The following is a 12,443-nucleotide window of genomic DNA, read 5'->3' on the forward strand; positions in this document are numbered from 1 at the left end:
GTTTCAAAACAAAACCAAAACTACACACATAAGCAACAGGTAAAACAAGTAATCCAGTGTTTTTATCTACTCTGACACAAAATGCTAGTGTTGGCATGTCCAGAAAACGTTTACCATCTAGGGGTGATCGATTAGTTCATGGTATGAGGTGAAGACAGAATAGGAGGTAATTGTAAGAGTTACTAAACACATTAATAAGGGTTCTGATGGGTTTAGATTCAGAGTACTGAGCACTGAGTCATGTGCTCATTAACACCTGTTTTTACCTGCTGTTTTTAAATGGTCGCCGTGAGTTTAGTTCAGCAGAATCAATGGGTGCTGATCATTTTTTAAACAGTTATCATTTCCATTTGTATAGCCTATATTCACAAATCACAATTAGACTCATAGGGCTTAACAAGGTGCACACCCTCCGCCCTTGAAGGGATCGTTCACCGGAAAAAAAAACGTTGCTTATTATCTATACTCACCGTTATGCTGATGGAGGGGTGGGTGCTTAAATTTCCTTTTTTCTGTGAACTATCCCTTAAACGCATGAAAAGAGTAGAGGAAAACTAAAAAAATCAACAATCCTCAGAGAGAGCCAAAGGACGAAAAGAAGTACAATAGATGATCAACAGAATTACAATATTTACAACTTTCATGAGAAAAAGACACTTAATGGTCTAGAGTTGATGATGGTTATTTGACATCATCTTCTTCACCAAGGTGTCGTCAGAAGAGATGTGTCTTTAGTCTGCAGTGGAAGATGTGAAGACTTTCTGATGTCCTGGTGTCAATGGGAAGCTCGTTCCACCATTTAGGAGCCAGGATAGCAAACAGTCGTGATTCTGTTGAGTGGTTTGCTCGCTGTGAGGGAGCAGCAAGCCGATTGGCAGATGCAGAGTGGACAGGCTGGGGTGTAAGGTTTGACCATGTCCTAGATGTAGACTGGGCCCAATCCGTTTTGAAAGTGTAGGCGTGAGATGACCAGAGCCTGGACCAGAACTTGGCCACCTTTCAGTGAGAAGGGGACGTGCAGCATGTATCTACACGAGCGGGTTGTTGCAGCAATGTTGGCGGTAAGGGAGAATTGAATGTTGAGTGTCACACCCAGCCTCCTAGCAGTCTGGGTGGGGGCCACCACAGAGTTGTCAATGGTCCACTTACTAAATGTTTAATTAATATACATGAGCCAATAGACTAATTGTACTTTTCAACATAATCTCTGCTTGCAATAAGATTATGGTGTGTAACAAACCATATATTAATTATTCAGACAGTTACCTGTTGTGGACATTTTGACTCATCACATTATATAAGCCAATATCATCAGGGCGACTGAGGGCTAATCCTGCTGAGATCATATTAGAGGATCCGGATAAATTGTGGTGCACATCAGGGTCATCCGAAGTGTTCAGATCAGACCGAGACGGATCATTTGGTGTTATGTGTGTGTGTGAGTGTGTGTGAGTGTGTGTGTGTGAGTGTGTGTGTGTGTGTGTGTGAGGGGGGAGGGCAAACACCCTGAACAACACAGATGTTTGTTGAGCTGCGTCGTGCGTATTGGTGCGACGAAGTCCCCCAGAGCGCAGCGCGCTGTCCTCGCGGTGCGTAAAGAGAGCTGTGCCACAAAATGCGCCGAGAGCACTTTTTCCCATGTTCACACGCGAGGCGTCTGCACTTTCCCGTAGAAAGGAATCAGCTCAGGTGACGGGATACGATCTATTTTTAACGACCAACTCAGCAAACAGTCAGACACATGCCCGGAAGATGGACTCGCTGTACAACGCCACCGATTGTAACGGGACGACCGTCTCCGTTAACTGCACCGACGGCTTCAACCAGTTTGTCCAGCCGGTGTGGCAGATCACGCTGTGGGCTGTCGCTTATTGCAGCATGGTTGCGGTGTCTGTGGTCGGTAACATGGTGGTCATCTGGATTATTCTGGCGCACAAGCGCATGAGGACCGTCACCAATTACTTTCTGGTAAGTAACTGCAGTATGTTAATGATATGTTATTATTAAGGGTTTCTTTAAATGTAAGGTGTTGTTTGATAGGATGAAACTTTATTATTATGTTCTGTCATTTTTAGAAATTGATTGGTGATGTGTCATGTTTGTCCCCTCCAACATGGATTGTTATGTTATGCCATTTTTTGTTAAATGAATTGTTCAAGGCTATACTGCATCGACTACCGATTATAGAGGCTCTACAAAATGACAGTATGTTGGTCTGACTGATTTAATGATCAACATTATCTTTCTTGGCTAAATATGTAGTGAATGAATGCAATCATGAAAACGTCCTTAAAAGATGAACCAATTAACTGGTTAATCAACTAACTTGAGGCCCATGTAACATTAGAACAGACTAGAATAACAAACATAATGATAATCAAACACAGTCCCCTCAACATCTACGAGCATAAGGGGATATTTTTAAATGTCTCTCTGCAAACAATTGCAGCTCTACAGTATGAAAACATGAAAACTCTTGTATTCAACACACGCTTGCTCTGTAACAACTTATGAGGGATGTAAAACACTGACTATTATCAGTATTTCAGTAGTTCATCAAACAAAAATTCTTTGTGATTATTCGTTGTATCTGAAATTTGAGCTCTGATTTCAAGTCTCAAAACTATGGATGATATAACCTCTCAGTGAGCCCTCAATATATTTGTCGAGTTTTTTTATATGAGATATTTTCAAAAAAACGTGTGATTGCAATGAATTAATTAATCTTCAAATTATTTTTTTCCTTAGCTTTTTACAGTTTTGTTTTCAATAATTTTTTTCTGGAAAAGAGTTTTGTGTTGTGACTTAAATAGTAATTTCATTTTCAAAATAAATGCCTATTTATTTTCTATCAATCATCTGCTTAATGAATTCATTGTTGCAGCTCTAATGTACTTTCATAAACTGAGAGAGCTCAGATCTCTTCTTCATCGAACAAGCTCAAGCATAGTGAACAGATGAGCTTCCTGTTGATCCTGAAAAGACAGTTTATCTTCTCCAGTCATTCAGCTCAGAGAAAAGAACCATATTCATGCCCTGCATTTAGTCTCTCAGGCAGCTTTTCCTCCCAGTTGTTCAACCTTCGATGTCATTGAGGGGTTTGAATATGTCTTTACAGTTGTGCATCCAAAGTTTCTCACTTTCTGACTCGGACTCTTTGTGAGTATGGTGGCAAGAGTTGTTTAGTAATTTCTGTCGTTCCTCTGCAGGTCAACCTGGCCTTAGCCGAGGCTGCCATGTCTGCGTTCAACACAGTGATCAACTTTGTGTATGCTGTTCACAACGAGTGGTACTTTGGCTTGGTTTACTGCCGCTTCCACAACTTCTTCCCCATTGCGGCCATATTTGCTAGCATTCATTCCATGACGGCCATCGCTCTGGACAGGTGTGTGTGTGTGTGTTTTCAGCATGGGCTATATTTCACAATATATGTGTTTAGATGAACAGGAATACAAGCCATTCTAAACGGCAGCATGAGCGTCAGCACCGCAGCGTAGAAATCTTTACGTCTCTCCACTACAGCGCCTAAATAAAAATGAGAATGTGTACCTCAGGGCTCTGGAGGCACTATAGAGGATACCTAACACTTTTGCAATATACAGTAGAGGAGACGTCATACAATAAAAAGGCTTTTACACATTTCACCGTTCTCACGTGTATGGCCAAATGAAAGGCTGTATACAAGAAGAAAACTTGTATCTGCAAGGCTGAACCTATACAGCGATGTTCATACATTGCAGGTATATTGTGTTATAATGAGCTAGCTGTTTTCATATACAATTCTAATTTCTTAATAAATAGAACTAAACTTTTCTGATTCAAGATTTTTTGGGAAATATCACAAAAACGTTTTACAGGTGGAAAAGGAAGCGAAACGATTAAGTGCAATGGAAAGACCATACAGTAATCCCATGAGAGAGAGGGAAAATGGCTGCTGATTAAACATTGCAATATGTGGACCATTAAGTAATCAGAGCTGGTGTTTGTCTAGTGTCTACCATCTCACTTTAGCATTCAAACATTTGCTAATAAACGCTGCAACAAACTACAGATGAGGCTGATGGAACATGTAGAGCAGGAAAATGAAACACAAAATACTGCATCATAAGTATTGAATAAAATGTGACATATTCACACCTTTTGTGTTGGTTTACACAGATACATGGCTATCATCCACCCCCTGCAGCAGAGGATGTCTTCCACAGAGACCCGTGTGGTGATTGCTGTGATCTGGATGTTGGCTCTGCTTCTAGCCTTCCCTCAGTACTACTACTCCTCCACCGCCCTGCTGCCTGGACGCTCAGTCTGCTACATAGACTGGCCTGAGTACTCCACTGTGGACTTCAAGAAGATGTGAGTATAGCAGTGCATGAGGTTTCTTTCTTCGAGTAGTTTGTGAATAAAGATGATGATTACACATGACAGCTCCCGAAAGTGAAGCCACAATGTCTTTATCGCCCCCTGGTGACTGGCTGCATAATAGGTCAAAAAACGGAATATCTTAAAGCCATTTTTTTCAATGATGCTTTCTTATCACACTGATATTTGTTCAAGTGTTGATGTTTCTGATCATTTTGGTTATGACTTTGGTTAATTACATGTATCTGTGGGACCTCAATACCAAACCTCCACTTAAATATCGCAATGCTGTTATTTTTCATTTTTGTGATAGGAAGTTGAGACAATGTCAAGCATCTTTATTTACAGTATATGGTTGCAAGTATAATTGCAAGGACATTCCCACTATTTATCTTTATAATACAGAGCATTCCCACTTCTCACCGGGCTCAGGTGAATGAACCAGCTTCTCAGATTCAGATTACAATATTAAATCCTCAATTTTCATTGTTTGTGTTGTTTTATTCGTTATTGAAGTAGCTTTGAGCTTTCTGACAGTAATTGTAATTTCCCTGTCACTGGTTTTCAAACTTGTTATAAGTAGCTGTGTGTTGTCGTTGCCCCTACAACCACAGATTGTTACTTTCACATCTCTACCCATGTACGCATTAAACAAGCAAGATCAGCAAGTTGATAATTGTACTGTAGCTCTGTGCAAAAGTATATCTTTGAGGTTATGTGTTTCAGACCTAAGCTCCAGTCTTTCTGCTAAGCTAAAATAACCACACCCTGACTCCGGATCAGTACTTGTAACACACAGACATGACACTGATATGCACCTTCTCATCAAACACTCAGAGGTACGTGTATTTGTATTGCTGCTGTACAAGTAAATAATGTACCTAAAACAAAAAGGATCTTGATCTTTTCATCACATTCACATCCCTGTTCTCCTTAGAGAGGAGACTTCCTGTCACAACCAAAATGTCAGAATGATTACAAGAGAACCTGAGCCAAGCTTACAGAGGAACAGACATGGTGGACATGCAATGGTCTTTATTTCTTGGCATAAAAAGGGAACTTTAGTGTTGTAGTTGTTCAGTGTGGAAAACACTTGGGAGGCATATGTTACATATAATAATGTTGTAGTGATATGGGGATCCACAGACAGAAAGCAATGCATGCCTTGGCCTAGTTGTGTTATTTATTATTAGAGGGAAGTATTCAACTGATTTGGTGACACCCTGTTAGAACATCTGCTTTTCCCCTATCAATATTCAGAAGAATGTTCCACATATAATATTGTATCATTAGGTGAACGAGGTGCCAGCTTAGAGTATTATCTTTCTTCTCTTCAGGCAGCTCATGTGTCATGCTTCTCGGGGTGGTTGTTCATTTCGAGTCATATTGATAATTATTATTTCATGCATTTCATGCCCAGAATGACTGAACTGGTCAAACCCTATATGCTTAGTACATATCCAGCAGCATTACATTGTAACGGGTTAATAAGGCTCATCCCACAGCAGACAGAAACCTTTGCTTCACAGATGCTGCAGTCTGTCTGAACCAGAGCAATAGTCATTCTCTTGCAGGGTTCATGAATATGAAAAATAGACCCTGAAGCTGAAAATGTCCCTGTCCAGGTGGTGAATGTGTCCATGAAGAAGTATATGTGCAGCTAAAAGAAGGCATATGTTCACATTTGTTCCAAAATGTATAAATTAGTCATATCTGTGAACACTGTGCTATCACACCTTCTAAACCCTAATTTTTTTAATTGGGCTCAAAGTGACTTTCCTAGTTGATGAGCAGGTAATGTTTGTTTTAGACTATCCTCTGGTTAAAAAAAAATAATAATCTGATCAGCTGTTTATGACCCATACTTGTTTCATTTGTGGGTGACATCTAGTGGGTGACCTAAAGAGCGACAACATTTAGACTCGTGGAACCAACCATATATGTGGTTTCTTTTATCCATTTAAGAAATCGCTTCCAGCATTTACAGAACTAACACAAGTCCATATTATCAATTTCCTCCTTTCCTCCTTTTCTCTCCTGTTGTCCTGTCTCATTCTTCTGTAGATACTATGTGTGTGTGACACTGCTCATCTACTTCCTGCCCCTCTGCGTTATGGGCTGCGCGTACACAACCGTAGGTGTCACTCTCTGGGCGAGTGAGATTCCCGGAGACTCGTCCGAACACTACAAAGAACAGCTCATTGCCAAACGCAAGGTGAAGCGGACGCTCACTACAACTACTAACCTCCCACTGTCACTACACACTATCATGTAATGTAATGGCTTTTTAATCCCCACACCAAAAAACAAATGAAATCAACAGATTATTTTTTTCCCGTCCCGTGGCAGGTGGTGAAGATGATGATCGTGGTGGTGTGCACGTTCGCCGTCTGCTGGCTGCCCTATCACGTCTACTTCTTACTGCACCAGTTCTTCCCCGAGCTGTTCGAGCAGCGCTACATCCAGCAGGTGTACCTGGTCGTCATGTGGCTGGCCATGAGCTCCACCATGTACAACCCAATCATCTACTACTGCCTCAACAGCAGGTTGGAGGTCTAGTCTGCTTTTAACAGTGGAAATGTGAGATTCTTTTAGTTCCTGACTCTCTAGCGCTTGTTTAGGTGATCCCCTCATGTGACAGGTAATCTGTATTAGTGTGTGTAATCCTGCCTGTTGTTTAATCCATCCTGTTATGAAATATTTGTCCTCCACCCGGCAGGTTCAGAGCAGGTTTTCAGCAGGTGTTTTGCTGCTGCAACCCCACCATCGTCAAGGAGGAGCTAGAGCTCAAGTCACCCCGTTACCTGCAAACACAGGTTTGAGTGTGTGTGTGTGTGTGTGTGAGAGAGAGAGAGAGAGAGTTGTCTTCTTCTGCAGTGGAGAGATGAAGTCCTGATGTTCTAGACTCCTGTTCCATCAAGTTTCCATATTTCACTGCAGCAGCTTCTATTAAAAACATTCCACTCAGTGAGCAGATAAAAAACTTGAATGGCACACACAGAGTGTAAGGCCCGATAGTCTCATCACGAGACCACATTTAGATCCACATGATTTTGGTTGGATCTGCACCAAACTCATGAATATCAATCCCCTGAACATGCATGATTTTTTTCATCAAGATCCATGAATGACTTTCAGAGAAATCAAGGACATTTTGAAAAATCTCACAATGTTAAACACTCCCATCAAAATTGAACGGGTTTAATTTTGGGAGTGGATTTTTCCAGCTTCCATTAAAAACTTCCAGTGGGATGACGTGGGTGGCACCATTCCTCATATATATATTTAAAAGTCACCAATGCTTTCTTTTAAAGTATATTTTAAAGTATATATAGTCTGACAACTTCAAGGGCCTTCAGTCCTCTCTGTCCTGTATGTGGGATATAACCAGAGACACTCGACTGTCCTGCTGTTATTACAGGCTGTGAGATAGCATTATGTGCACCTCATGCTTAAAGAAGCATGATTTCTTTTAAATATATGAACAATAACCCATACATTTAATCAAACAGGGAATTGACATAGGAGTCTGATCCTATACTTTAGCCTAATATCACTAGAACCACTCTGTAATACTTCACACTCTTTTCCACCCATCTCTCCTCTCCTCCCCTTTTTCTTTGCTCACCCCAACCGGTCGAGGCAGATGACGCTCACATTGAGTCTGGTTCTAGAGGTTTCTCTCTGTTAATGAGGGAGTTTTTCCTCCACAGTCTCCAAAGTGCTGCTCATTGTGGGAACTGTTGGGTTTCTCTATATTAAATAAGATTTTAAGGTCTTGACCTTCTATGTAAAGTGCCTTGAGATAATGTTTATTATGATTTGGTGCTATCCAAATAAAATTGAACTGAATTGAATTAATACAAGAATATCAATATTTCTATAATTCCAAGGAAACATCACAAGGTTAAGCAAAAAGAAAATGAAAGAGGCTGATTGTTTTGTCTTTCTTTTCAGGTGAGCATATACCGAGCCAGCAGGATGGAGACCGTTGTTTCCGCTGCCGACCATCCTGCAGCAGAGGAGCAGAAGAGGGCTGAGCTGTGTTCTGTGGCTCTCACGTGGGGGTCACATCCAAGTGGTGGTGACCTGCGCTCCGAGATGTTCCCCGCGAGTCCTAATTGTCCCTCGCAGCAGAGCAGACACCATGAAGAGTGATGTGCTGCAGTGTGAAAATAAATTGCTGTGGAAGGGACAGTCGTGCTCAGATGGCAAAGAAATCTGCACCTGATCGGGTCCATCACTGATATTTTGTTCGTGCCATTTTGCAAAGTGCATGAAGACCCAGTGGACATCATGAGAGGAGCAGGAACACTGCAGTGCGCCTCACACTGGTTCATATCGTCATTCAGCACGAGTGGGGCGTCGACACTTGACCCCCCAGCATTCTCGGGCTGCCTTTAGAGTGAGACCCTCAGCTTCCCTTGGCAACGGCGCCACGTCAAGTTGAGTCTGCGGCGACGTGCTTGTGTTGTTGTGTGGAAATAGGGAGGGCGGCTTCAGAGCGTGTGTGTGGAGATCTAGCACCTGTTGGACGGGATTAGCCCCCTTGTTTTGACAATGTGTAGAGCGGGGTTCAGTCTACAGAGGCCAGGCCACAGGGCAGCTAAATATAGAGGACGGAGCGACAGAAAGGAAGAGTTGATAAAGTGGTGGAGAGGAAAAGAAAGGATAGGAAAACATGAGGAGCTTCACTGCAGCGAACCATCTGTGTGCTCTCTTTACAGGCCGCAGACTGGGGGAAGTGAATTGTCGCTGGTGAGGAAGGAATGATGCTATTTCAGCCTCAGAGACAACAGCTGCACAACACTGGTCAAAGAATGTCCACGTACAGTTTACTGAACTTCAACCACTCTCTTTCTCATCGGGAGCAGAGACCAAATATTTTATTTCATGTGGTACAAGGATGTCTTGCTGTTTACTGGTTCATTTCAATTACAGTCTCTGCAAATGATCCATGTATTGTATGTGTGAAAATTGGTTAGTGCTATTGACTTTATGGGTTTTAACGAGGACTGGAACAACACGCTGATTACATGGATATAGTGATTTGCATGGAGTGCTCGAATCCAATCATCAGAAGTGTGGGAATACTTCAAACACTGAAACAAATGGTGCTCAGTACACTTTTTGAAAGTGAAATGTCTGACAACAGCTGAAGCCCTGTGCTCAGAAGACTCCTGAAAGGGTTCCTAAAACTTTCAGCCCTTGTCCCCGTAAATAGTTCCACAGATTTGTGACCCCCATTATTGCCAGAGGTGGTTGAAGCAAACAAATAATGTTGATTTAAGCTATTTTGAAAAAAATAAAATAAAACACCTTCGTGCATATAGTCTCCTGTGGTGCTGCGTTTGACCTGCTGCAACTGATGCTGACACCAATCTGTCAAAATCACCTCAGGGCTCATGTGGGAAGAAAAAAGAAAATTGGAAAGCTGATGAAATTGTTTTATTTGATTTGATTTCAGTAATTTTTACGATATCTCACGACCCTCCAGGGCGTCCCGACTCCGTTTGGGAGCCACAGTGCAGATGCTATTGGCTCTTGTTGGTAGTATCATATTTTGGGGCTCACATTTAAGTAGTTTGGCAGTATGTGTATATTTACCTATAAAACTAAATGAAGGAGACTTCACAGTGTATGTAATCTTTAGCATATCCATAATATTAAATTAAGTGCATCTCCAATTACAAAACCAACCACATCGAACTCTATCTGCAGTAAACCACGTTTCTTAATGAGCCCTGTACTGCATAAATCATAGCTTTGGAGGTGAATAGTATCATAATGTATAAAATAAATCATAGATTCCACGTTGAAATATGTCAGATTTTATTTTATGTGACCTTCAATGTCTCAGGATTAGGTTTATATAAAAATAATAAATGAAAGAGAATTGCTGTGGCTCTGCTGCCTTGGCATTCATCAGCATCATATCTGACAGAGGATTCACAGAAGGAGCATTTGTTATTTCCCTCAGAAAACTGACTTGTGTTTAAAGATGCACGTGATTGAATCGTTGTTGAAAATGTATTAATAAAGATGTAGCCTTTAATTAAATTCACCTCATAAACCATGACATATTTCTTTCTCTTAGATGGTGAAGTGAATCAGCTGCTTTTAACTATAAAAAGAATCTGTGCTGGTGTAGGTGATGTTTGTCGTGGGATTACTTTGTATTGCATTCCTTGACGTTTTATCATCAATAATTCATCCTGTATGGTTCATTTCAGATGTCAGATTGTCAACTTTAAAACAAACTGGTGCCAATCATGACAAATAATAATAATTACAACAATGATTAAGTAATTAAGTGGCTATTTACAAGTGCATATCAGAGAGCTGGAAAACTGTTGCCATAGAAACTGCTACTGAAAGTCACAGTGTGCTACCAGAGGTAATCTGATATTTGGCGTCAGGTCACATGACCTCCTCATAACATGGACTTGTGTTCCCAGCTTTGACAAAATGTACAGTCGGCTGTTTCCACTGTGTTGGTTCTCCTGTGTGTGTGTGTGTTGCGTGGGTTTAGTGTTGTGCCACCACAAATTAAAATATAAATTAAATATAAATACATGTTTATGTTTTTAAGACCTGTGAGCACAGAGAGATATTTAAACCTGGATATATAAAAACTTTGGTATGTGCAAGTCTTCTACCAGAGTTATATCAGGAATGATGTTAAACCCAACCTTCAGCAGCTGAACGTGCCGTTTATTGGAAGAGAGGCAATTTCTGTGAATCAAGCACAAAGTCACAAAAAATTAAATTGTGGCTTCAAGAGGCAATAAGGTTAAAGGCTCTGAGCAATGATCGCAAACTTAAAGTTTCCGTTTTAGATAAACAATGTGGTGAGTCTTCCACATACACGTCTGCTCATGCAATATCACATCCACAGATGACAACATTTCTGTTACAGAACAATTCAAGCCAGAACATCACTCAGTAGAGCACATACCTCTGCCAAGGCTCAGCAGTCCCCTTTAATCAAGCTGCACTCAATTTCACACGCTCATGTAAATCAGCTTAATATGACAGATTTATTCAAGATATGTGGTAAAAATCGCAAAAATTCCTGGATCTGCCAATGTTCCATGTCCCGTCCTTCCATTGTGTGTGTGTGAGTCTGTTCTGTAGTTTTTGCATAAATCTCCCGACAAATAAACAAACACACAAACAGAATGGGGAGTGCATAACCTTCTAAGATTTGTGGTCAATTTACTGTGTTACTTTGTGATTAAATATTTAAAGGTTTTTTTTTTGTTATAATTTTGTTTTAGAACATTTGTTATTTATAAAAGAAGAATAAATCCCAAATAGCACAGTAAAAAAAAATGTTTGCCAACAGGAGATTTTTTTTTGAGTAGTAATTACAATGTGGAACTTCTGCTTTACTTGAGTGTAACAACTACATATGTGCTTTTGACATGTTACTTAATAAAACATATGTTTAATGATTAATAAAAAGATTCATGACTTTTTCAGCTGCATGACTGTAATCTCTTTACATTATTATTATTATTGTAAAATAAATTGGATTAAGAGGACCTGGAGCTGGTTGTGGAGACTTGAAGATGTGTCACCTCTAATCCTCGAATCCTCACTTGGTTCGTGAGTGCTCCCGGCTGCTCTCACGACCAACGTGTGGATGGTGAGGAAAAGAGGAATAAACACATTATCCAAAGACACGTGTGGACTTAATGAGAAAATCCTCAACAAGCTCCGCGCCTCAGACCCAGTAAGACAGAAACTAGTCTGTCTGAAATGCACCTGAACACAAGTAAAGCATCCATGATGCCTCTCGTCCCTCCACCCACGGTGTTGTCACTTCATCTCTCAGGAGACTTAACAACTGCTCTCACTGGGCCTGTGGAGACCCCAGACCTTCCAATGACGGTTGTTTACACTTGTCATCAGGTTTTCAAATATATATACAACCAGGTCCAGTTGCTCTTGATCTGAGCGACCTCTTGGACAGATCTGGACGACTCAATGTTCACCCATCAAGCAATAAATTCACTTAGAATCTGAAAACTTCTTCCACCACTGACAGCCTTCAGTTCAGATGCTGCTAAAAATGATAC

The 12,443-nt window shown here is 40.9% G+C and overlaps 1 protein-coding gene across 1 annotated transcript; it reads left to right on the forward strand.

The window, feature by feature from the left end:
• Positions 1-1,524: 1,524 nt before the first annotated feature.
• On the forward strand, positions 1,525-10,419 carry LOC109626125 (substance-P receptor-like). The gene is made up of 7 exons (XM_020081806.2): positions 1,525-1,968; positions 3,210-3,385; positions 4,159-4,353; positions 6,424-6,574; positions 6,709-6,905; positions 7,079-7,175; positions 8,317-10,419. Exons 1-7 carry the CDS (start codon positions 1,639-1,641, stop codon positions 8,515-8,517), a joined length of 1,347 nt encoding a protein of 448 aa, XP_019937365.2. The 5' UTR covers positions 1,525-1,638; the 3' UTR covers positions 8,518-10,419.
• The last annotated feature ends 2,024 nt before the right edge of the window (positions 10,420-12,443 follow it).

The sequence above is a fragment of the Paralichthys olivaceus genome, chromosome 18 (assembly GCF_024713975.1).
Source record: "Paralichthys olivaceus isolate ysfri-2021 chromosome 18, ASM2471397v2, whole genome shotgun sequence".
Taxonomy (NCBI): Eukaryota; Metazoa; Chordata; class Actinopteri; order Pleuronectiformes; family Paralichthyidae; genus Paralichthys; species Paralichthys olivaceus.